At 43.4% G+C, this 26,488-nt stretch overlaps 2 protein-coding genes across 3 annotated transcripts in view; one reads left to right on the top strand and one right to left on the bottom strand.

The window, feature by feature from the left end:
• Positions 1 to 173: 173 nt before the first annotated feature.
• LOC136657037 (tigger transposable element-derived protein 1-like) lies at positions 174 to 24,937 on the top strand. Of its 2 annotated transcripts, XM_066633630.1 has the most exons (5): positions 174 to 285; positions 5,087 to 5,214; positions 7,395 to 7,451; positions 13,136 to 14,983; positions 23,014 to 24,937. In XM_066633630.1, exon 4 carries the CDS (start codon positions 13,235 to 13,237, stop codon positions 14,951 to 14,953), a length of 1,719 nt encoding a protein of 572 aa, XP_066489727.1. In that variant the 5' UTR covers positions 174 to 285; positions 5,087 to 5,214; positions 7,395 to 7,451; positions 13,136 to 13,234; the 3' UTR covers positions 14,954 to 14,983; positions 23,014 to 24,937. The 2 variants fall into 2 exon arrangements, with proteins under 2 accessions (XP_066489727.1, XP_066489716.1); XM_066633619.1 differs by lacking the exon at positions 23,014 to 24,937 and having other exon boundaries at positions 13,136 to 15,698.
• Positions 5,636 to 26,488, bottom strand: part of TNFAIP6 (TNF alpha induced protein 6) — a 31,454-nt gene continuing 10,601 nt past the window's right edge. The window contains exons 2-6 of the mRNA XM_066633642.1: positions 22,931 to 23,068; positions 18,462 to 18,623; positions 9,292 to 9,520; positions 6,955 to 6,995; positions 5,636 to 6,157 (exon numbers count right to left, since the gene is read on the bottom strand). Coding sequence (XP_066489739.1) covers positions 5,997 to 6,157; positions 6,955 to 6,995; positions 9,292 to 9,520; positions 18,462 to 18,623; positions 22,931 to 23,068 — 731 coding nt within the window. The 3' untranslated portion in view covers positions 5,636 to 5,996. The remainder of the gene's footprint in view (positions 6,158 to 6,954; positions 6,996 to 9,291; positions 9,521 to 18,461; positions 18,624 to 22,930; positions 23,069 to 26,488) is intronic.

Below are 26,488 nucleotides of genomic sequence, written 5' to 3'. Positions count from 1 at the left end.
CCGGCCGGCCGGCCAATCAGCACGCGAGCACGGCCGGAGCAGGCGTGGCCGAGCGGAGCAGAGCGCCGAGCGATCGAGCGGGCGTGCCCTGTCTCCTCCCGCCCCCTCCTCCCCCATGTAATCGAGCGCCGAGCAATCGATCGAGCCTGGAACAGCTCCTGGTCTCTCTCCCTCCTTGGTGTGGTTCAGTGGAGGGGGGTGTGGAGAAGCAGGGAGCTAGTGCTGCAGTGGAGCAGTGCCCCAGGCAGGTGGTCTGTGGCAGCTGTGGCCCTGAGGGAGAAAGAGGTAGCCCTTTCTTTTGTACCACTCGTGCTGGGAACCCCCACTGGGGCTGCAGGGAGCCTCTCCAGCCTCCTCCTGGGTGCTGGGTGCATCTTCCTCCTCCTCCTCTTCCTCCCTAGGGAGTGGTGCTGGGTGGTCTGCCTGGTAGTGGCCTCCCCAGCTTTATAGCTCAGTCCTACTCAGAAATAAGTCTCAGCACAGTCAGTGGGTCTTACTCCCAGGCAGGGATGTGTGGTGGGTGGGAGGCAGGTGAGGCAGAGCCTCCCCACTGGAGTCCTTCGAAAAGCGCCGTCGCTGTGTGAGCCACCCAAGCTCTGCGTGTGGGTGCTTGGGTGCCTCACACAGTGACGGTGCTCTTCGAAGGACTCCAGTGGGGAGGCTCTGCCTCACCTGCCTCCCACCCACCACACATCCCTGCTCCCAGGTAAGTGTGCATAGCATTGGCATCCTTCAGTCTTGGAAGACTATGGTATCACACTCTGAATGGTGCTTCTGGAACAGAATGTCCTCTCCAGAGCGCGAAGCCTGGGTAAAGTAGATATGGAGGACAGACTGTTACCCATAGCATAGCACAGCTATGTGTGTATAGCATTGTAGCTTTATTCCCCCAACCACCCTGTTCCTGGAGAACCTCTGGTTAAGAGAGACAGAGAGATTTGTCACCTGCCCATGGTGGAAAGCAAGGCTGAAAGCTAGTGACTTTGGGGGCTAAGCAGGGATGGGGAGAAAACATCGAGAAAAAAGGTAAGGCTGTCAGGCAAGGTAAGCAGCTTTGTGAGTGGGAAAAGAGGTGCTCTCCTTCTATACCAGTGTTTCTCAACCAGTGGTACAGGTACCATCAGTGGTGTTTAAGGTGGTGCCTGGTAGTACTTGCAGGCCCCCTGGACCCTAACCTGTGCTAGTTGAGGTGGTGCCTGGTGGTACTTGCAGGACCCCTGGACCCCTGCCACCTGTCAGCGAGACCAGGAATGCGACACAACAGACAGCAGTAGGAGGCTTGGCTCAGCAGAGCTCCAAAGCATGCTTTTCCATGCTTGAAAAAGCCCTCCCGTCTACCCTGAGCGTCTTACTGGTGTTTGTCATGTCATATCTGGCCTCAGAAGTCAGAAGTAACTGGTGTTGGTGTTGTCACCAGTTACTCCCAGTGGTACTTGAATAGGTGGACCATGTGAAGTGGTATGGTGGAGAACAAACCTTGAGAAACACGGCTGCATACAGTGTTTCTCAACCAGTAGTATGGGTACCACCAGTGCTACTTAAGGTGGTGCTTGGTGGTACTTGCAGGTCCCTTGGACACCTGCTGCCCAGCAGTGAGACCAGGAATGTGAGGTAACAGACTCCTTGGCTCAGCTGGCAGAGCTCCGAAGCATGCTTTTCTGTGCTTGAAAAAGCCCTCTCATTCACCCTGAGCCTCTTAGTGGTGTTTTTTTTACAGATCAGGGCTTCATTTGACCAGAGTAGAACTGGATTGTTGGTGCTGTCAAAGAATGCAGAGCAGTGTTTAAATCTGGTTTCTGGTAGGAAAACCGATAGGAACTAGAGATTATTTGCTTTGGGATAACTTGTCCCTTAGAGATGGCAGAGTAACTGTTTTCTGTCTTCAAAAATGGGAATAGGGTTATGCTTGGCAGCCAGCATTTGGAAACAACTGATAGCTGTTTAAAGCTGTTTAAAGTTCTTTAAAAAAAAAGAACTATAGGAAAAATGACACTTGAAAAGGGTGTTTGAGAGGACACTATGAAGATATGAATGTACAGAAAGAGAAATTTGTTCTGTTTTCATAATGCTAGATGTTTGGATTACTTAATAAAACTGATGGGCAGTAGATGAGTGACAGAAACAAGAGTGTCACACACATCCCTCCCAAGCAACTACACCACTCCTCTGGCTAGCTGCCACAAGATGTGGGTAGTGGCCACTTATCTGATGGATTTAGAATGGGATGGGAAAATTCATGGATGATAGGTCTGTGAATAACTATTTGCCAGGATACCAAATGAAACCACCTGCTGGGAATAAACAGTAGAGGACTCTTGTCTTCCTGCTCTGTTTGTGAACTCTCAGGAAGCATCTGAAAAAAGATGGGAGCAGAGCCCTTGTTCTGCTCATCAGGGTTGGTCTTATGCTCTTAAACCAATTTTGGTCAATCTTCTATAAAAGAAAATAAGATATACAGTACACATAAATATACTGCTCCCGGGTGGGTAAAAGTGGTTTCTGGGACAGTATTATTAAGTATTTAAATAACTTCAAGTTCTTCTGCGAATGAACAGCTTCTTCTTCTGCTGAAAATTGATTGTTTCCTAGTTGCTGAGTTCTTTCTCAGTAACACAAGGATAGTGATTAAGGATATCAGTGGGATGCTTGTACATGCTACCTGTTTTGTGGCATCTTTAAATGCCACCTCTTTAAATACTTCTGATAATGCTTCATGCTAACGCTTCATAAGGACTTGCGCTGGAATAGCTGGGCAATTTGTTAGCATTTTGAAAATATGCATGTTATTGGGCTCTTCCTTCAGTTTGGTGGAACTTGGATTTTTCTGTAGGAGATAACATCCTGCAGTAGCTAGACATCACATTTTGGATGCTTGAAGACTCATGAGTAATTGCGTATCTATGAAAGTTCTTGTCTTTATCATAATTTTAACAGGAGTAATAAGCCCACCATTTAAAAACATCAGATGTGTATCTGGCTGAGCTGAGAGAGGAATAAAAATAGTTTGCCTGTAATCCTATGTACTGAAATCAGTAGGATGTTTTCCCAAGTAAGGGCCCAATCCTATCCAGTTTTCCAGTGCCGGTGCAACTGTGCCAGTGGGGTGTACGCTGTGATGGAGAGACAGTCACAGAGGCCTCCTCAAGGTGGGGGAACATTTGTTCCCTTACCTCGGGGCTGCATTGCAGCTGCACCAGTGTTGGAAAGTTGGATAGGATTGGGCCCTAAACCGGCATTGTTGTGAACCCTATGTCACATCAGTATGACCACTTAAGACCTGGAGCTGTGGTAGGATACCCTTGAGTCCACCAAGTAGCAGATTTTATTTCTAGCAGTTGACAAAATGCAACAGGTAACTCCATATTATATACTAATACAGTACAGTATATGTATTCAGGGTGGACGAAAATCGATGTGTTTTTTTAAATGGATTTTTAAATTTTAAATTGGGTGTTTTCAAGTTTTGGCCACAATACATTTCTCTATTTACAATAACTTGGTTTAAAAAGAAAGCTGACAAACATATGCAAACATATAGACTCTTAAAATTGAACTGTTCCACTCTTGTGAACTTCTGAAAGGTTATTTTCTTTTGTAAAGAAAAATCTGTGATCTTTTCCAGTCATCATGCAGTGTAATAGTATAAAGCTGTAAGTACATGAACTGGGTGCCAGGGACTGTCAAGTTATCATAGGTACCATCTGTGGATCTGTCTGGGTGACCTTTTACTCCTACTTCATGCCTATTAATTGCACTATCTCTACAACTGGATCAAGAATGAGTACTCTAAATATAAGTATTTTTGTCTCACTGCCAATCAAAGAACATGAGCATTTACCTTCCTTCTTATGAAGAGCCACAGCTCTGCTAAGCAACTTGGCAGGAGTGGGGGGGGAGGGTAGAGGAATGCAAGTATATGATAGAGAAAAAGGGACTAAGAGCCCAATCTTGAGGGCTTGGAGTGCTGGCACTGCTGCTCAGCACTGACGCTGGGTGTTTGCAAATGTGCCATAAAGCATGTTTGTGGCACCCCGAGAGGAGGGGCCACTGCTGCTGGGCCAGTGCCTGTTGGTGCTGAGTTTCAACACTGTGCAGCCAACTGGCTGGCACTCCTACAGCACCGGCCGGCGGTGAGTATTTTTGGGTGAAGGGACAACAGAATCTGGCCCAGGAGGGGGGTGGAGAAGGAATCCTAACCTCCCTCCTAACCTAATCCTATCCAATCTCTCCCAGCCCAGGCAGCTCAGCACCAGCCTCCTTGTGTCTGCACCTGCTCAAAAGTGGGCGCAGATCTGAGGAGACCCATTGGGGCCGTGGCAGCATTACCCAGGGTGAGGGAGCAAATGTTCCCTTACCCCAAGGAGACTTCCAGCGCTAACCCAGCACCCATTGGATTTGGTGGTCGCCATTTTGGCACAACTGGAGCCATGGGTGCCGGGAGGCTTGGGACTGAGCTGTAAAACAGAAACAGGAAAAGTGAAACAATTCTAGAGTGTGTTCCAACCAGCATCAAAAGCCTGGCATAGCACAGTTCATAAGAGATTTTATTTGGAAGAAATCCCGTCTCTGGGTAAAAATTGGGAAATGTGGCTAATATAAATAGTTCAGGGCTGAGATGCATGGCTTGGTCATCAGAATGAAACATCAAATCACTATGTTTTATTAATTATAGCAAACAAGTAGTATGCATTTTTATTTAGTATCTGAATAATTGAATTGATGTTTTAAAAATTTACATCAGGGACTTAAATTAGCCTGTTTAAATTGCTTTCATTTAAATCAATCCAGCTGCTAGTGTTAAAGTCAACTGACTGCTACTTTTAAGGAAAAGCAACTTTTGGAGGAGACATTTTGAAGCAGAAAATGTGGGGGGGGGGGGCTAACTTTTCCCAATCAGCTGTCTTTCATTACTGCTTTCTCTTGTCACTTTGCGCAGAATTTCAGGCTTGTTTGTTTTCTTTTTGCTATACTATTGTACAGCTACAGAGCTGCTTCTCTTTCTGTTCCATTAGATCTTCCTCTGGTCTTTGTTAAAGTTGATCAATAGGTTCACAAGTTTTCTCCTAACAGTTTCAATTCTTGTTAGGTTTCAGAAGGATGATGGCTCTTCATCTCCACTGAGGTCCTGTACAATTTCATTCTTGACTCTCCTGCACAGTATAGGCATCTGCCTTTCAGTCCCACTGGTTGGATTATGCAGTGATTGGGAAGCAGGTACTGTCAGCATGCTGATTACACTGAACCCGACTTTTTTTAAATCCAAATAAGTTTTTGTAATTGTGGTGACCCATTGATACACTTCTAATAGACTGGGAACAGTTTCATTTGATGTTTTATTGTTCCCCTTCCTAGTGAATGCTACACCATAGTCTTAGTTTAGTGTCATTTATACTTTGATTTCAAGGAAATTTTGTAAGCAAGATTACAGCAGGAATTATTATTATTAATCTTTTAATAAATGGAAACAACTTCATTTCCAAATTTTCCAAAAAAATAACAAACTGACCTTTGGGAGCCTTTCTTTTTGTGGTCACTTCATTTCCAAATGAAGTGACCACAAAAAGAAAGGCTTCCAAAGGTCAGTTTGTTACTTTTTAATTAGCTCAAATCTCAGTAATGCTTCAAAGGCAGTATAGTTATTAATCTGTGAATAAATGTTTCTTCATAAAGTTCTGGCTCAAGGAAACGATTGTTGCATACAATCAGAGTGGCTATTGCCGTGCAACCTTGAAGCAGGAGGATAACGTATTTGCAAACAGTGATGTGGTTCCTGAAAATCTGGCTGAAAACGTAAAAATAATGTATCCAAAAGGAAGATTTAATGGAGCTGGATGGGGAAGCTGGAAGAGTCAAGAGGGGATCCACATAATGGTGGGAATCATCAGATGGATCCAGAGGGAAGAAGAAGAAGGCTTCAGCACATGAGCAACAAGGGAGAAATGTCTGTGGTCAGATCTTTGTGGCAGATTGTTTCTTTCTTGCCAGTGTTGTGGTCTTCATATAATGCCAAATCTTCCAGCTAAATAATTTGTGTTGTCTTGGGTAGTTGTATTTTTCCCCTCGCTCTTCTTGGGTGGGTCTAAAGCAAGATATTTCACCCGAAAGCCTCCTGCAGTTACTGAAGCATCTGACAAAAATTTCAGAGTCATGACGTTTCCTAGAATGAAAAGAGAGACCAAAAACGAGTGCTTATTTTCTGTTGAAACAAAACAGCCTTTTGAATTGTTTTGTGCTATAATTTGCCTTTCTGCATTGTTTCTAATCTAATGTTTCAAGGTGGCTAACTTTGATCCTAATCCTGAGCTCGGCGCACCAGCTTATCACTGGCGTACAATGTCGCAAACATGCCATAAGGCACATGCCATCTGGCTGTATCCACCCTGTGAACTTATATTGGTTTCAGAGAATTCTGGGAGTTGTTTGGAGAAGGTGCTGAGAGTTTAGCTCCTTTCCTTCAGAATTCTATGAGGAAAAAGAGGGACTAGTGAATTGGTTTGGTGTAAAGTTTTAGTCCTAAACAGAAATAAACTAGGTTGAACATAGTGGAAGTAAACATGCTTAGGATTGTTCTGCACATCTGTGGTGTAGATGGACTGTTGTGGGTGCTTTAAGGGAAGAGGAGAAACGTAGCCTATAGTTGCAGTACCTTGCACATTTTAATTGCTGCACTGCTGCAGTGATTAAAAAAATGATATGGGACAATATGTTAGCTGGAAAAAATGTTGGAGCATTATGAACTATTCTGATTGTGTGGATGTAAGTGTTCTTAGTAGTTATAGAGAAACCTTGCAATTAAGTCTGAAATTACTAACTACCAGGCTCCTGTGGTGACCAATATTTATAAAACATATCCATTTAATCTCTGGATGTAATGATCCTTTCTGTGCAGTGCTGTGTGTGTTGATAGAAAAGTGGTAGTTTACCACGTGTGTGTGTGTGTGCATACATTATTACCTGTGCTAAAGATGTTATCTGGAAGCTCCTCTCCACAATACCTAAAAAACATGGCAACCAATATATTTGTTAAAAATTAGTAAGTCAAAATGTAATAACATACAGTATTAACAGTAGTGGCTACTGTGTCTCTTCACATCTGAGGGCACAATCCTAACCAGGTCTACTCAGAAGTAAGTCCTATTTTGTTCAATGGGGCTTACTCTCAGGAAAATGCGGTTAGGATTGCATCCACAGTCAAACAAATATAATGAATATACGGGTACTGGGCTATCATGAAAGACCAGCGTATATGCCACCATTTTGGCATGGAAGCCATTTGGATGATTGGATTTCGTGCTGCATCAGTAGTTACTGATTAGTTAGATTAGAACTACTGATTAGTAGTTACAAAGGCGAGGAAATATTTATGTCTTCTGTTCATCCTATATGTTTTACAGAAGCGTGGTGTGGGACTTGACCATGTGGAAGCACCTGCCATACTGCAGTGGGAATCTGTAAGTAGAATCATAGTCCTAAGCCGGTGGTTCCCAAACTGTGCACTGTGACACCCAAGAGATCTCACCAATCTTGTGCATTTCAAGATGGTAGCGCCCAGGAGAGCTGGGCGACGGTGCTGCTGCAATGGGGCACTGTGATTGCAGTTAGTCTGTCCAAAACTGATCTTGAATTTTCATCAGATTAGTACATTTGGCTCAACTGAGACTTCTATGAACATGCTTCTGGATTCAAAAGGATGAAGCTTAGAACTGACAGCATTCTGGATGGAAAAGATATGAATCAGACATATCCCATTGCACTGAGCTCTGGGCTTTGGCATAACCAGATAGATTGGCAGCCGAGCAGCTTACAGGTCTTTTTGTTCAGCTGAACTTGAGATCTGTGTCATGCTTTCATGTACTCTCCACTTCTCTAAGGGACTAACCAAATGTTGCATAGAACATACCGTATATCAAAATGCCTTAATGATATTTTTAAAAAAGCAAAGCAGCTTGGTGAGGGAGTTAGACTGGAGAAGCGGCACTAAGGGAAGGTTAGCCCTTTTCCCATCCATCTTGAATATCTGTTTTTTAAGCCCCAATTTTCCCCTGTTCCTGGCCTACACTTCAAGGTACATGTTTGCAGGCAATATAGAACCCCATAAAACATGTGCAGAAAGCAGCTTGTTATATATTTAGCATCCTGGAGCAGAAAGATATGTAGAAAAAGGGTTATGTGACTTCTCTAATAAATTCTCCCTCCCCCATAAGATTGTTAGAATTTCCTTATTTGTTTTTTTGTGCGTCTGTATTTATCCCCATGCAAATGGGGATCTTACTAATAAGCAGCAAGGTGATCAAGAAGAAATGGGCAGATAAATGATTCTTTGTCCCACTAGATGGCAGGAGACCTTCTTGCATGTGTATGTATTGTAAATGATGTGCCTCTCAATTGCTCTCAAGGAAAAAAAATCTTATATTTTCTAACCAAAAAAGAGAGATGTGACCCATATCCAGAGCCTTCCTCATCAGGATGCAGTGGGCCCAGACAGCTCAATCATTACATGCCTACCTTTCCATGTGCTGTGGAAATTTTCCCCAGGAGTACCATCCTTTAGGGGACACACACCCAAGGACTGCTTACTGGGTTTTCTGTAGGTTTTTCTAGCATTCTAACTAACTGCAGCTCCCGGGGGTGGGGGTGGGGGTCAGAAGGCTGAGTAGCTCTATTATGAGAAGTAAGGGGTGTCTGTAGGAGTTATGGGGTACAAGCCATGATGTGTATGCACAACCTCCTGATTTTAGGAATGGTTTAAGTCAGAATGCCAGATGTAGGGGAGAGCACCAGGATGAGGTCTCTTGTTATCTGGTGTGCTCCCTGGGGCATTTGGTGGGCCGCTGTGAGATACAGGAAGCTGGACTAGATGGGCCTATGGCCTGATCCAGTGGGGCTGTTCTTATGTTCTTATGTTCTTATGAGTTTTATGTCTGTTTTTATGTTTTATGTTTTTAAGGGATTGCAATGTGTGAGATTTGGGGGGGGGCGTTACACACAGTTCCTATGAAGAGGGGTTATGAACTTGATTGGGATCAAGGAGGTTCTCCTGGGACAGAGAAGTGAGAGGGAGGAGGAATTGGGGAAAGACCAGGAAAGGGTGTGTGATTTTTAACACTTATTAGATTGACTTGTGTGTGTGTTTGTAAGTACGATGCTGTTGCTGCTCAGAGCCTCTGAGACTGGGTGGACTAAAAAAACCCTAAAATCCAAATATGTAACCAGTGTCATTCCCCCAACCCAGATGTGTTGCATACGATCCTATGGTATGCAGCATATTAAGAAAAATACAAAAAATTTTACCTGCCCACGAAGCCATTGACATCATCATAGCTGTCATATATTTCTAAGTAATCAGCCATGCATGCTGGATCATCTTCAAGATCAAAGTCAAGGAACTGAATTTGAATCCGCTGTCCGTACTTCACTCTGATATGCCAGTAACATATTTGATCATCTTCATATTCATTTGGGTAGCCAGGGGTTTTAAAGATGTGCTTCGAATCTGTGAAAATCCCACCACAGTCTTTTCCTAGAAGAGAAAAAGACGAGTTTGAATCCCACTTGCATCTCAGATGTGGAATTGGCCAGTTGCACATTGGAACTAATGATGCCAACACATTTGTTGTTCAGAGAATGAAAGTAGGGTCATACTGGCAGTTATGGTAGCACTGCAGTTTTGAGAAAACATGATTTTGCTCAGAGAAAATGCAAATAGGGACTATCTTTCAAAGTGCACAACTACTGTGCAGTACTTCCCATAATAAGACTCTAGCTATGACCTGTCTTTACAGGCGTGCATCGCTTAACAATGGATCACATATACAATGGTGGTCAAAGCAACAAGGAGGCTCTTAATGAGGCAGTCAGGATTCCCATAGCCTGCAGCAGAGTGTCTGTTTACACAACAAAAAAGACTCTTAATGCAGAAGAGGCAATCTATCTCTAGTAGCCTGTGCAGCCAGCTAGTTTCTGGCAGGGAGTGATTGTTTAAGCAACAAAGGCACTAGATTGGGTTGTATGTTCGCTTAACAACCTAATCACATAACAATGGGGATTGGAGAATGTATCCCTGTCATTAAAAAATGCACACCTGTATGTTCAAAAGTAAGGGGCTGTTTATTTCCTTCATGCTATTCTATTGTTCATATTTCTATCTAATTTAACGCTTCGACAGGTATCTTCCTTCTTGTATGGCAGAGTCTGAAAGTGCCTTATGGTTCAGGTTCTACAAAAAAGAAGGGAAGCAGGCAAACATCAAGGAGAGTCACACTAACATGTAACAAATACCTATAGGTAGCTGCCACCATTCTATCATGTTTATTTTTTTTAACTAGTCTGCTTTTCTTCATCTAATATGACAGCGCCAGTTGGCTTACCAAAAACGAAACAAAAAAACTCCCAAAATAAAACAAAAAAACTTTGATACAAAATCAACAAAACATGATATGATCTATATTTATGGGAGCATTAACTCCTGTAATACCTCTTTCTAGAACTCTGTTTTGTTATAGTGTTCTTCGTACTGGGTGAAATTACCCATTAACATAAGAACAGCCCCACTGGATCAGGCCATAGGCCAATCTAGTCCAGCTTCCTGTATCTCACAGCGGCCCACCAAATGTCCCAGGGAGCACACCAGATAACAAGAGACCTCATCCTGGTGCCCTCCCTTGCATCTGGCATTCTGACATAACCCATTTCTAAAATCAGGAGGTTGCGCATACACATCATGGCTTGTACCCCATAATGGATTTTTCCTCCAGAAACTTGTCCAATCCCCTTTTAAAGGTGTCTAGGCTAGACGCCAGCACCACATCCTGTGGCAAGGAGTTCCACAGACCGACCACACGCTGAGTAAAGAAATATTTTCTTTTGTCTGTCCTAACCCGCCCAACACTCAATTTTAGTGGATGTCCCCTGGTTCTGGTATTATGTGAGAGTGTAAAGAGCATCTCCCTATCCACTCTGTCCATTCCCTGCATAATTTTGTATGTCTCAATCATGTCCCCCCTCAGGCGTCTCTTTTCTAGGCTGAAGAGGCCCAAACGCCATAGCCTTTCCTCATAAGGAAGGTGCCCCAGCCCCGTAATCATCTTAGTCGCTCTCTTTTGCACCTTTTCCATTTCCACTATGTCTTTTTTGAGATGCGGCGACCAGAACTGGACACAATACTCCAGGTGTGGCCTTACCATCGATTTGTACAAAGGCATTATAATACTAGCCATTTTGTTCTCAATACCCTTCCTAATGATCCCAAGCATAGAATTGGTCTTCTTCACTGCCGCCGCACATTGGGTCGACACTTTCATCGACCTGTCCACCACCACCCCAAGATCTCTCTCCTGTTCTGTCACAGACAGCTCAGAACCCATCAGCCTATATCTAAAGTTTTGATTTTTTGCCCCAATGTGCATGACTTTACACTTACTGACATTGAAGCGCATCTGCCATTTTGCTGCCCATTCTGCCAGTCTGGAGAGATCCTTCTGGAGCTCCTCACAATCACTTCTGGTCTTTACCACTCGGAAAAGCTTGGTGTTGTCTGCAAACTTAGCCACCTCACTGCTCAACCCTGTCTTCAGGTCATTTATGAAGAGGTTGAAAAGCACCGGTCCCAGGACAGATCTTTGGGGCACACCGCTTTTCACCTCTCTCCATTGTGAAAATTGCCCATTGACACCCACTCTCTGCTTCCTGGCCTCCAACCAGTTCTCAATCCACGAGAGGACCTGTCCTCTAATTCCCTGACTGTGGAGTTTTTTCAGTAGCCTTTGGTGAGGGACCGTGTCAAACACCTTTTGAAAGTCCAGATATATAATGTCCATGGGTTCTCCCGCATCCACATGCCTGTTGACCTTTTCAAAGAATTCTAAAAGGTTCGTGAGGCAAGACATACCCTTACAGAAGCCATGCTGACTCTCCCTCAGCAAGGCCTGTTCGTCTATGTGTTTTGAGATCCTATCTTTGATGAGGCATTCCAACATCTTACCCAGTATGGATGTTAGGCTGACCGGCCTATAGTTTCCCGGGTCCCCCCTCTTTCCCTTTTTAAAAATAGGCGTGACATTTGCTATCCTCCAATCTTCTGGCACCATGGCCGTTTTGAGGGACAAGTTGCATACCTTAGTCAAGAGATCTGCAACTTCATTCTTCAATTCCTTAATAACTCTTGGGTGGATGCCATCAGGGCCCAGTGACTTATTGATCTTTAATTTATCAATGAGGTCTGAAACATCTTCTCTTTTAACCTCTATCTGACTTAACTCCTTGGTCAGGAGGGGCCGTTCGGGCAGCGGTATCTGCCCGAGGTCTTCTGCCATGAAGACAGATGCAAAGAACTCATTTAATTTCTCTGCCATCTCTAAGTCTCCCTTTATCTCCCCTTTCCCTCCCTCACCATCCCTCACCATTATGGCAGCCTCTTTCAATAACAGGAATTCTTTTGTGGCTTTTATCTTGGTTAGTCATTTGTGGCTGTAGGTTTTTCCAGCATCTTCCCCTCCCCATTGGCTTAGATGCCAGCTCCTCAGGTTGAGAAGGTATAGGAAGCACAGAGGCAAGGCTGCAAAAGTGATAGTGGTAGGTCTGCTGCAAGACCTGTGAAGCTCATGGGAACTCCAGCATGTACCACTGATCATGCACACAGGTGGGATTCCCTTGCCTCTCTACCTCAGCATCCAGTGTAGCCGTCATTGCTTCCTCTAATGGTCACAGAGGGAATGTTGGAAGCCCAGAACTTTCTCTGCAGCCATTAGAGGAAGTGGCAGTGATGGCAGCCGTGCTGGATTCTGAGGGAATCAGGTAAGCCGTTCTCACCCTCCTTTTGCACGCTAATGCATGAGAGGAGAATGGAGCCAGGCTCATGGTGGTGGCAGGCTCGGGGAGGCGGTGGATGAACAGGGGGCACTCCCCACCATCTTGCCACCTAGCGTGAAGTTATCAACTTATGTCATAGACAAGTGAGCCCTCATTGTCAAAGTAGCTCCCTGCCCTTTCCTGAGGTGGGGGGGGGGAATGGCTGCATTGTGCACTCGGTCCCCTCATCTGTCTGTCTCTCTCTTTTGCCCCCCCCCCGCTTTGCCTAGGTAGGATACTGCTAGTGTAACTTCCTACTGCTCATTTCCCCCCTTTTTTCTCTTTAAAGTTACAGCATCTTTCCATGGTGCCCTGGGGACTGAGGAATTTGTCTGACTCCTAGCTGTTTGGGCTGGCTCTTTGAGCCTAAGCAAATTCACGTGATAGTATGACTGCAAAGAGACCTTCAAGTGAACCTGCTGCTGATGTGACTAAGCAGTCACGGAAGAATATTACCATAGACTTAAAAATGCAAGTGTTACAGTGTATTGAGGCGGGTGAGCGGCAGGTTGATGTTGGTCGGAGGTTAGGATTGGGTACATCTACCATCAGGACCATTTTAAAGAATGGAGAGAAGATAAAGAGATCTGCAAAATCAACCACGCCGCAGAGTGCAACAAAAACTTCTCGTTCCAGGAATATCTTGCTTGAGAAGATGGAAAAACGGCTGAGTATCTGGATTGAGGACCAGACGCAGCATTGTGTGCCCCTCTCCCAGCTGACAATCCAGGAGAAGGCAAGAAGCATCTTTGCCTACCTCCAAGAACATGAAGGTGATGGATCAGCAACTGAAACATTCCAGGCAAGCCGGGGTTGGTTTGAAAAGTTTAAGCGCCGCATTAACCTACACAATATGCCTGCCTGTGGTGACTCTGAAAGCGCTGATAAACAGGCAGCGCGGGAATTCACCACCACTTTCAAGACCATAATTGATTATGGCGGTTACCCTCCAGAACTTGTGTTTAATGTGAGTGAGACGGGCCTCTTTTGGAAGCGCATGCCATCACACACATACATTTCATGTGAAGAAAAACATGCACCAGGGCTCAAGGCTGCCAAAGACAGACTGACGCTGCTGCTGGGTGGCAATGCTGCTGGAGATTTCAAGATAAAGCCCATGGTAGTCTATCACTCTGAAACACCCCGAGCTATGAGGGGATTCTCAAAGGAACACTTACCTGTGGTTTGGAAATCAAACAAGAAGGCATTGCTTACCGCCGATCTCTTTCAGCAGTGGTATGTGTCGGGTTTCTGTCCTGCAGTGAAGCAGTACTGTGAGGAAAAGAATGTGGAACCCAGAGCACTGTTACTGCTGGACAGTGCTCCGGGTCATCCTCACAACCTCGAGACTCTGCGCACTTCAGTGCCAGTGGAAGTGGTTTTCCTCCCATCAAACACAACCTCACTTCTGCAGCCAATGGACCAAGGCGTCATTTCTTACTTCAAGGCTTACTACCTGAGGCGCACATTCAAGCAACTGGTGAGTAACATGTACGATCAAGAACAGACAATCGGAGATTTTTGGAACTCATTCAGCATAATGCATGCCATCGAAAACATCAGCATGTCATGGAAGGAAGTTACCTCCAGTTGCATGAATGGTGTGTGGTGCAAGATGTGGCCAGAGGCGTGTTATGACTTCAATGGGTTTGCGGATGCTTCATCCGACATCACCCGTGACATTGTTAATTTGGCAAACGAAGCTGGGATGGACGAAGTGGATGCTGAGGATGTGGAGGAGCTGTTGAATTCTCATGGAGAGGAGCTTACAAAGGAGGAGCTTGAGGAGATTGAAAATCAACATGCTGCAGAAGAGGAGGAGGATGAGATGGAGGGTGCTCCACCTGTAAGGAACTTGACAACAGCCATGTTGTCAGAAGGCATAGCCAAAATCAATGAGATCCTCAACATTTGGTCCGAAAATGATCCTGACTGGGAACGCAGCAGCACTGTCAAGAGGGGTGTTCTGGCAGACATTGCTTGCTACCAGAAGATGCTTTGGGAGAGGCAACAGCGTGCAAGGAAGTCTACTCTAGACACTGCCTTCATCAAACAGCTTCCTGTTATTAAGGATGAGTTGGAGCCTGGCTCATCCTCCTGGGAGTAAATCTTTCCACTGCTCTGACCTAATGCATTGGTGAGTACTTAATACAATGAACCTTGTTTTAATGGACCTCAGTTCAGTGGACTTTGGAAATAATGGACACAGGTCCATAGAAGTCCATTAACCCTTACCTATTTCAGCAGCATCAAGGGAGCTCTTCAAGGTTTACAGACGAATGGGGGAAAGAAGTGTTTGGCTTGAATGGACTTGCAACATTTACAGACCTCTCCTTTCCCCCACTAACTTATTAAATTGAGGTTCACTGTACATTAAAAAGAAAGGACAATTCTTTGAGCATATCTGCATTACAACCATCTTTTATTGTTACCTCCTATACAGCTGTTTCACCCATAGCTCTGTTTTCCAAGAACATATCCACAGCATTATAGGGGATATTGCCATATATATGCCTAACTAAATCAATAAAAATATGTAACAAAACAGAGCACAACAAGCAAGAGCCATCTAAAGCATATAGAGAACAGAGGATTTAACAGTGCAAGCCAAAGCATATCTACTCAGAAGTAAGCCCCATAGAGTTTAATGGAACTTACTCTTGAGGAAGTGTGTATGTTTGTCATGTAAATTAAAGGCTTGGTGAAACAAAAATATTTTAATATTTCTTTGGAACATAAGCAAAGAGGGAGCAATCTTGATTTAACTGGAAGGGAATTCCACAGGCTGAAATGGTAAACAGTAGTGAAACTGACAGAGGTCTATTTATCACTTCTTTAGGGGCAATTTACATGTTATAGGTACACTAATGTAATGGAGAACTCAAGGCTATTATAAAAATTGCTAAGCATAATGCCTTGAGCTCTTCTTTCCACTGCAGTACCTTTAGTGACCTTCCTCATCTTGGCTGTACTTACCCTTGCCTTGGTAGCAGGTATCGTGGGGGATGTGGTCTTTTATTTTCGCTGCCCCCTCTGGCAAATGACAAGTCAGCAGAAACAAAAGTGTTCTAGCCAGGAGCTTCTGGCCACCATGTTTGCCAATGCAGTAAAACCATACATGAGACGTTGTAGGAGAAAAACATGGCAGCTGGAAGTCATTGGCCTGTCACCAGCCAAAAGCACATGTGCTACAAGGGAGGGAGGGAAGGGAGGTAATCCATCTGTTTTCGGGGAATCCCAGGGCAAGTACCAGTAGTGGGCTGTAGCAGTTGCCTAGGTGTGTGCCATATGCTGCAGCTGGGCCTGAGAAGATCTTCCCATGACACTATTCCAGCCCCACCTTAATAATTGTCTAAAGTTGAGCAATGTTGTCACAAACTATGAAGAAATTTCTTCAGAGGGGAACACACAAATCAACCAGCATCAACAACTTGGTTTAAATACATTGTTCATCACCCAAACAATCCACTTGGAAAAGATCTAGCTTGCCTCCAGAGGATAAGGCCATACAAGAGTGGTGGCTGACTAAATTTAATTGCAAGAACAATGTTTGCCTCTCCCTTTTCCACACATCTGTTCATCTTGAATTCTCATTGTTTACTGCAATGTGGTTCCCTCCACCCCTTTTCAGCAACTCCACCTCTTTTCAGCAGTATGCACACAAAACATCTGAAACTGCTTGCCATGGTGAAAAGTGGGAGGCGGGAGGGTGGGATCCATTCATTCTTAGCACCAAAATAGTATGTCTTAGGGATAAATGCAATTTCTAATAGGGGCTTATTCCAATATACAAAGCACATTATGAACCATCCAAGCACCATAAAAAAGACAAATCGAGTTCAAGGTTACATGTGCTTATTCATTTAAAAAAAAACCCAGCCACCAATATTTTACAATCCTCCTACACACAGTACAATTGTCCATACATGACCAAATCCAGGCCACTCACAAACTCCAAAAGTATTGTCAGTGGACATTATGTAACCTTGTTATCGGATTAAAAAACCATTGAGGCATACAGCATTTTCCTGCTCATTTCTTCTTTCCTGTTGCCTCTTCGTAGTTTTGTTTTTGTTTCTGCCCTGATTCCAGAACTTAGGCTGGAACTTGCTGAATAACAGAAGCAATTAACAGCAGAAGCAAAGAGGCACTCAAGCTTATTTGCAATGCTATCCAGATGGAATGGACAGGGCTTTCCTAAGAATTCACCAATGAGGCATGTCAGGCTCTTCAGAATTGACTTTGTTGCCTGCAGAACCAAGAACTTGGCAGTGGAAGCAGTTTAGTTGTCTGATATGGTTGGACTCTGGGATCTGTATTGTTGCTGCCTGGGGAGTAAGCCTGCCTATGCTAGTAGCTGTTCCCTTGCTATTCTTAATCAAGAAGTAAATTGGCAAATAAATGCTCACAAAGACATAACAAATTTCCAGTGCTTTGTCATCGAAAGGAAATGGGCCTTGCGAAGTCTGTCCTGAACTTTTAAATGAAAGGGAAGGAACAAACCAGTTTGATGATGCAGATACCATGGGAACTAGACTATCGAAGAAGTCCAACAGCTTGCTTAACTCCTCCTTTACTCTTGCAGCTGGGAGACATTTGGTGAATCCCCTGAATTCCACGGTATGTTCGATGTGGGTCTGCCACTGAAAATGGTAGCTCCATGTTTTTCCCATTTCCAGTAATGTATAGAGTCACTAGCAATGTTCTCTAGCATCATGTGTACTTCCCTGGCTCTGCTCCACTTTATTTGGTTGCTGCTGGCACAGATGGGGAAATGCACAATCACAATATAAGTTAAGTGACACTCCAGTGCTTGGGGAAGAATGCAACGTGGAATGCCATTTTTGGCAAGGGCTCGGTGGCATGCATAACACATAGTCCCATCCTTGGAAGACTTTTAGATGGAAGGGTTTGATAGTGTCATATTGTATGTGTTCCCAGTATCTTCAATCCAGATTGGTGCTGTGCTGATCCCTGCTAGATCAAATTGACAGCAGGATCAGCAACCATAGTTAAGAGCCATTTTTTAAGGGAATTTCAGCCCAGCACAAATTCCTGCAGCCAGCACTGCATCCTACGTGGGAACTTTGACTGCTGGAGGATTTTATAAGGCAATTAACAAGCTGTTAACGTTAGCAGATTTTAAATATGCTTTGCTGTCTTACTTCCCCTGCAAATGCTCAAACTATGTTTCACTGGGTTCCTGTGCTTAACAAGATGAGTAAAGGACATCCTTTCATTTATTCAGTTTTAATTAAAGAAGTCTTGTTTCATTGCCTTAAAAAAAATTCTTCCCATACGCAAACTCAGGTTTACTTGTTTTTTTGCTACCTCCTCCTAAACCTTTAGGAGGAGCAGGTGAGCCATCTAGAGGACACTTTTCCTTTGTTCAAAGTAAAAATAATTTTTTTTAAAAAAAAATTCAAGAATCTGCTAACAAAAAGTGTGGGGCTTCTGTGGTGTTGCTTACATTTTACATAGGATATATCTGACCCACCAGAAGGATATATCAGGGTTCACACTGAAATTTTTCTTAGCTGTGTATCAAAACATGCATATTTAAAATTGCAGGCCAAATGACAGAGCCATAAGAAACGTATTTGTTGTCCACTTACCATTAGGGTTGTAGCAGTAAGCATCCCATTTCTCACTTCTGTTGAGCCGGAATCCATAATCGACAATCCCAGTCTTTCCAAAGCCACAGTTGCTTCCAGGCTTGACAATGGGATATCCGACTCTTCCCTTAGCCATCCATCCAGCAGCACACATATGAAACCCTGAAGGATCAAAGGCAGTCTCATGTTAAATCTGGTATTGGCTAAGGAAGAAACATTGTGTTTCAAAGTAATAAAATCTCATTCTTTTTGCCAAAATTATAATTGATGCCCAGTTATTTTAAATTGAATTACAGTTCACTAGCAAAACAATTTCGGCCCTAGGCAGAACTCTGTATGCATGGTGTGTATTTTTTAAAATGTGTTGTCATTTGTCTTGAAGAATAAAAGTGCTGTTTTCAGTTTGAGCTAATTAACAACAATCAAATGCAGATACATCCTAAATTTCAGTAACTACAAAATCTTGGTATTCAAATACGTCCCATCAGGATAACGTGTGGACATTTTAGTCTCACTGTGGATTTGTAAAATGCTACTGCAAGAGAATCTGTTCATTTCTCCTCACCATGGGGAGAAATTTAGGTGATCCTAACATTACTAGGGTTGTGCAGATACCCACACTGCATTTTGGGCCATGTGCCATTCATTTATTATGACTAAACCAGTGGTTCTCAATTTTTCCCATCCTGTAACCCACCTCGTCTAGCCGATGAGCCTGGGTCCCGGGTGGCTCCAGAGGCCTCTTCCAGTTTGCACTGGGTCAGCAACCCACTCTACAGGCCTCTGCAGGTCACAGTAAGGCCTGCAGAAGCCTCTCAAAGCTACTTACAGTTTTCAGAGGCAAACTGAAAGTTGCCTTCCGAAATCTGGAAGAGGAGTCTTAGGCCTCCTCACACCACCTGAAAGGTTCCAATTTGAGGCCAAACAGAGGTGAAGGCAGGTGGGAGGACCAAGTTCATGACCCACCTGGCATGGGCTTGCAACCCACCAGTTGCAACCCATAGTTTGGGAAACATTAAACAATTACAGTAGATACTCGACTATAGTATGTAAAATTTTTGCCAAGTAATCAAGCTCCAATTATCACTTTACCTTATCTCCGGGTCAATCAGAGGGCAGAGCTTTTCAACTCTGAAAAGTTTCTTGGGTCATTAGAAGCAATGCAGAGATTAGTTTCTATAGTAACTTAGCTGGGAAATTCCAGCCAAAGTTAACCTTTTATTTGTTCCATTTTGAAATGCTGTTGCAGAGATCTGTTTTTTTCAACACCAGGATGGGATCCTCCTTTCCATTTGAAGCAAAGTCCCAAGCTACAATTCAATAGACAATTACTTAGAAATAACACCCATGGAAAGCAGTGGGTCTACTTCTGAGTAAAAAGGGTTGCAAATATATGCAGCTGCAACTCTCTGCTGTGAACTGAATTGCACACTCAGTTATGTGTTATGGGTTGTATGTTGTATGTAGTGCTTCTGGCTTAACATACTAGACACCTTAAGGCCCAGACTTCATGTATTTATCACAGTGTTTTCTCTTTTTATCTGTTTGAAGAACAGAAGACTCTTCCTTTGCACTGTTTTGCACCAGAAGTGTGCCAAGAAATTCTGGGTGATTTATCACTTTCCATATTATTTTTCAGCTTTTTTACTGTGCTGGTTTTCAATCGCTGGCTCGTAGATGAATTGATGACCAAAAACTAGCTATTGGTGGGGCTTTCACAGCCAACTAGCTACCTTCCTTCCTGCCTTGCTGTCCCTGCAAAGCATTCTGGAGCACGACTTGCCTTTTTCTGCCATTATGCCATTCTTTTTCAAGTACCCCTAAAGGTCCTGTTGAGTGACACTGGGAATACATGAATCCCAGGCTGGGAACCACTGTTCTACTGGTATGTTGTTTACAGTGCACGGATAGTGTTTACAAAAAAGTGGTGAAGACCAGAATTTTAAAAGAATAAAAATGTATCTTATGATCTTTTACTATGTTTTTAATAAATTAGAGACTGTACAGTTCTTAGGTAACAATTAGTGATAAGTGATTTTTCAGGATCTGGCATCAGGTAAAATCAGTCAAAACTATAGTCAGACACCCCCCTAAGTTTAACCACCAACTTATCCGAGGGTCATAGAAAATTCCATGATTTTTTGCTCAAAGCCTGCCCTTGACTTATCTGTGAGATCAACTTATAGGCAAGTGTCTGCGGTATATATGTGGTTATTGCTTATTATGGGGTATGAAAAAGTAACTGATGCAATAAATACCTGTAAAATATACTGCTTTTTTGCTACTTAGGGCTCAATCCTATCCAACTTTCCAGAACTGATGCAGCCACAATGCAGCCCTGAGGTAGGGGAATAAATGTTCCCTTACCTTGAAGAGGCCTTCATAATTCCCCTTACAGGATGCAGCACATGCCCCATTGCCATAGCTGTATCTGGAAAACTGGATAGAATTGGGCCCTTAATTTTGATTATGTTTATTTTACTGTTTTTAAACCCTGCTTTTTAATTAGGGAGAACCAAAACAGCTTACAGAACAATGGCTTGAATCTTAACTGCCTTCCCCTTTTCTCTGTAGTCCCCCACATCATCAGGGTGGGGGTGGGTGGGTTAGGGGATCATCCTGAGCAGCATTGCATGTGGTGCTAGGAACTGCAGTAGTAAGGGGGAATAGCTAAAAATCAGGGATCTGTTGAAAAATCTGTTGAAGCACTGTTGAAAAAGTGCTTCTGCTACTGCAACTACAATATTCATGGAACTGAGCCAGTAAAATAACAGATGTTTAAAACTAATTAATTAAAAACTTCACTAACTATAAGCAATGTAGATACCATCACTGAGAAGGCCCTTTCACTGAACCGCCACTGATGATGGGATGTGAAGGAGGGACTCTGAGGCAGAACTTGGATCCAAAATGCTGTTTTTGAACCTTGCTGCAAATTTTCCACTGCTGCTAAAATTTTTTTGTCCCAGCTAAAGCCTAAAACGGAGCCTTTTAAATGTCATGTCCTTGACTTTCAGTGTGCATCTGCTGTGTTAATACAACTAACCATGTCAGTACAAATGGAAGTCTGTGTATCGCATGAGATGCAGAAAAAACATCCTCTTACTTGCCATAGCAATAAGTCCATGCTGAAGTACTTATGGTATGCCACAAAGTAATGAGTATCATCTCGGACTAAAATGGATATGTTTACGAAATCCAAGTCAGTTTTGAGCTTTGGAAAATTATATAGCATCTTATAGCATAAGGCTATGTAAGTCTACTCAGAAGTAAGACCCATTGTATTCAGTGGGGCTTACTCATAGGAAACCACGTATAGGATTGCTGCCTCGAATTATAACTTGAGGTAGAGGAGATAGCAAAACAGTCAAAGTGTACAGTAGGTCTGTACAGCATTGTAGATTGGTAATAATATGGTTGCTTTCCAGGTTTTTTCATAGGCAATAAGAGTGTACACATATTCACTGAAGCAGTTTACATCTCTTGACTAACTTACACTGCAATCCTAGATATGTCTACACAGAAGGAAGTTCCATTGATTTTGGTGGGGCTTACTGCCATGTAAGTGTGTATAGAGGTGATTGCCACTGTGAGCTGTGGCTCCCCAGAGAGCTGTAGAAACCAATGGGGGAGCTGCAGAGTACGCTTAAAAAACCCACTGCCCTATACAGTATTTAGGATTGTAGCTCTCATGGGAGCCATGGTCCCAGTAGGTCAAGGGAGCTGCCTGTTGAAAAAGCTTGGGAACCGCTGGGGTACAGGATTGCAGGCGGTTTTCAGTTTCTGTAATCAATTATATTGTGTTCTTAAATTTTTATCTTCAATACTGTCTGAGGCAGTTGCTTCAGACAGTAGATGAGTGGGGGTCTCATCCACCATCATCTGTTTGCTTTTCTTCAGTGCTTCTTCACCTCCCACTCCTTGGATTCTGAAAGAGAGAGGGAAATGGAGCAGAAGAGAACGTATGAAGGAGAGGAGTAACCTCGAGTGTTTCCTGGAAGATGCTCTAGGGAGGCCATCACTCTGCTCCCTCCCCCTCCATTTCCTCTTCCACTCTGTTCCTCTTTTCCTTTTAGAAGCCAGTGAGCAGGAGAAGGACCAGCAGCATTTGGTGCCATTGCTGGAATGGTGTTTGATGCACCATTCCCAGCACTGGGAGGTCTTGGACCAGCCTGGACAACTATAAATTTTCATAAATTCCAGTTCTGCTTGCAATAGTTCTGTAATGAACATCATTCTTGGGTGGGTATTTTTGAACCCCAAAATAAAGATGCTTGAACAGAAAAAGAACAGAATCATTGAGTGATATAATGTTTGTGGTGTGAAAATTAAAGAGCACAGCCCACTTGTAGGTTCCTTTGTGTCAGCCCTATTTTCCAGTGCAGCACTTTTTCATTTCAGTGGAACTTGCGCATGGGAATCTGTGATAGTGTGTGCCCCAAATGATTCCATGTTCCATACTTTCATACCTATTTTTCTTGCAGCCTCCAGCTGTTGGAGTGTGGCTAGTTGTCCTCCTTCGTATTCACATACCGCTTTTGCCTCTGCATAGGTGAGCTTGTATTTTCCGGTCCTTCCTTCTCTGTGATATACTCCAGCTGCTCGCTCTGTGAATCCAAAGCAATTAATAGTTTCAGTGGGAGTAAGGAGCACAGTGCTGAGGATTCCAGCTGTCTTCCCACTCTTCTGTTACCACCAACGGTTTCTAAGGAAGAGGAGGCCTTGGATTCTTGAGCAACTGAGAACATGAGCCATGTATCAGTCAATTGTTTTATACAGTACTTTACAAACAAAAAACAAAAAACTTTTGTGGAAAAAGAAAAAGCATCCTGTCTATTCAACTTTCCAGTGCTGGGGCAGCTGAAATGCAGTCCCAAGGTAAGGAAACAAATGTTCCCTTACTTCAAGGAGGCCCCCTCGCCACAGAATGGAACACATGCCCTGTTGTAATGGCTGCATCAGCACTGGAAAGTTGGATAGGACTGGGCTCTAAGTCACTTTCCTGTCCTGAATGATTCCCAGACTCTTACTCTGAAAGCAGTCATACCATCAGGCTTGGGATAAGGAATGATAAAAATGATTTCCTGGACTGATATTGCAAGAGAGACTTTGTCACTCTCAGTTTTTCCTGGTTAATGCACAGCTTCAAGGGATACACCAACTTGTTGGGGATGTCAGTGAAAGAACACTGCCACTATTCTTGGAATAAGTAGAGAAAATTATTTTTTAAATTGGTTGTGTTCTACATGTTGAGGTGAAATTGTGAAATGGTACTTCTGTTACTGCAGAGCTTTTGGGTCTTCTCCACCTGACCTGGCTGTTATATCTACATGTTTGTCTCCAATCGTCCATGCTGGTTTTGTTGAAGTATTTCCTTCCTTGCTCATGGCTTTATTGTGTTTGGTCCTATGGATACCAATGTTGTCCTGCTGTTTCACAAATCAGAATTGGAAACCAGGTTCAGTTATGGTTTAACTTTAGCAATACATCTGAACCATCCCTTTTCTCTGCTATACAATCCTTTGCATGTTGTGGAGAGTTTATGAACTCAGAGGTGAACCTATAGGCTGCATGATGATTGTTTTGTTGTCATTTCTACATTCTGATTCTACATCCCTGCCTTTTGTGACATTTATTGAATTTTTAAGATGCCAAATCCTTTGCATCAGATGAAACCTGTCTGGCACCACAGGACAAGTACCCACTGTAAGGCTGTCCATAGCAAATGATCCCAAGACAAATTTAAAGCCATTTGTAACACAATATGAACATACTAGATGGTCTTGTGAAAGAAATTCAGTATATGATTATGATAATGACAATATACCATTTTTCAACAACAAATTCTCAAAACAGTTTACGTAGCAAAATAAGTGGGGGAGGATGATTCTTATACCTGATTCTTATATGTTATAAGAGCCCACAGTCTAAAAAAAAAAAAAAAAGACACTGGAATGCTATGGAGTGCTAAATATACTATGCTGGCATGAAGAGAAGCAGTTGCTCTCCCCCTGCTGTACGTAAGAGAACCACCACTGAGGAAGTTCTTTGTATCTTTGTTATGGTGGCTTCTTCTTCTGAATGGCATGATTAATTTCTGTGGCAAGATCAACATTTGGATACAACCCAATATGCAAGTTGATTTGGAAATGATCCACCAAATTTAATGGGACCTATTCCCAAATGAGTGTGCATAGACTTGAGGGTCAAGTGGAATTACTAGGAATCACGGACATTTTGGATTTGGATAAAATAAGACATTGTTTATTCTGTGAAAGAATTTTAAAAATTGAATTGTCCCCACTGTTATGTAAAATTAACATTTCAAGGCTCTGTAAATATAAGCTACATAATGTCAGTTAAGTAACTATTCTCCTGTCTAGACCCCCACAAAGACTGGATGGCTTGGTGTTAAAAACGTTTTTGGGCAGATTGGTGAGGCTGTTACTTTTTCCATGTTCTAATGTTCTTTGTACTTGGCTAACATTGTTTTAAAAATATCCTTGATACAAAGTCAATAAATCTATGACAGTGGAGTTTTCCAAGGACTTGAATGGGATGTGTGATTTCTCATGGCAATAACTGTTGCTGCAGAATCACTCGCAGTGGCTGTGGGCTCCGTCAGGATGGCGGACAGGACAACACTACTATGTAGTATGCTGTGGTGATAGTATAATGTGTTGTTGCTAACACTCACAGATATTTTCAATCATTTTAAATTCTAAAAGTCATCTCCAGTATCCCATAAGATATGCATTAGTACAGTTGCATATGATTTGGAAGCCTAAGACAAAGCATATTGTGTTTCTGGATTGAAGAAACACAATATGTTTCTTGTCATTTCCTGGAAATATATTGCTTTTATTGGCTAGCACTTTATTCATGAAAGCCAATGACAGAGATTTTCCTGGGTGAATCAACTTGCATTGGGGAGTTCTCTCTCTCTCTCTCTCTCTCTCTCTCTCTCTCTCTCTCTCTCTCTCTCTCTCTTCTCATACATACACACACTCACAGCCCAATCCTATGCTGTCCAGAGCACAGGGTTGCCATGGGGCTGAAAATGGCTGCCATGGCATCCTGAGCAATCACCAGGCAGCACTGGCGACACCTCCGGAGAAGGCACTTTAGTCCCCTTCACCCAGGTAAGGCAAGCAGCCCAGCAATGGGGCTATTATACTGCAGCAACCCTTGGGCTGCTGTATAATTGAGCCTCCATGTCGGGCTCGTGGCCTGACACAGAAGCTCTGGATGCGGCAGAGCTCAGCTCCACTGGTTCTGCCTTCCTTTTGCCCTGCTCTCTCCCCCCAGCATGCCTCCTTCCCACCCTTTCCCAGCCTCCCCCCACTTCTCCGCTGCCTAGCAGTGCATGTGATTGCCAAGCAGCAGAGCACCAGCACTGGCCGGTGCAGAGGTAGCAGTGGCACTGAGGGAGTTGGTGGAGTGCCAGTGGCCACATTAGCAGCAGCTAATGAGGAAAAGTCAACCTCTGAATACTTTTTTAAAATTATTAAAGTAGCGAGATCCGGTTTTAGGAATGGGGGGACTAAGTCATAGAAACTTTCTCCATAACTAAGCACCTGCAAGATGCATGCTAGCTAGGGACAAGGAGCACTTTTTTGTTAACAACTACAGATAAAAAGTTTGGTAGTTGTTAAAAAGTGTTACTTTCACAATAGAAGCATTTGTCTACCTGCAGCAGTCACCACTGTGAGGTCATCCCAGGAAACCAAGAGTATCTGGAAAGTCCATCAGTGACACATTCCTGTCTTGGGACAGCATGGGAAATGGAATCAGGACACTCACAGATCAGCAAAATGAAGGGAAAAGTTACAAAGCACTTCTCACAGGTTGGCATGAAAAAATCATGTAAGAATAGGACCTGGTAGGAAAGAAAGCCAGCTAACAAAAAACAGTTGGATGATGTCTAAAGGTACTAACTCGGAACACAGACACCCCTAAATGCAGCTGGAAACAGCAGGGCTTTCTCATTGTGATTACCTCTGGCAAATTCTTGGATGACATGCAGC

The sequence above is a fragment of the Tiliqua scincoides genome, chromosome 1 (genome assembly GCF_035046505.1).
Source record: "Tiliqua scincoides isolate rTilSci1 chromosome 1, rTilSci1.hap2, whole genome shotgun sequence".
Taxonomy (NCBI): domain Eukaryota; kingdom Metazoa; phylum Chordata; class Lepidosauria; order Squamata; family Scincidae; genus Tiliqua; species Tiliqua scincoides.
The sequence above is the reverse complement of the archived record's forward strand: the minus strand, read 5'-3'. Positions and strand labels throughout refer to the sequence as shown.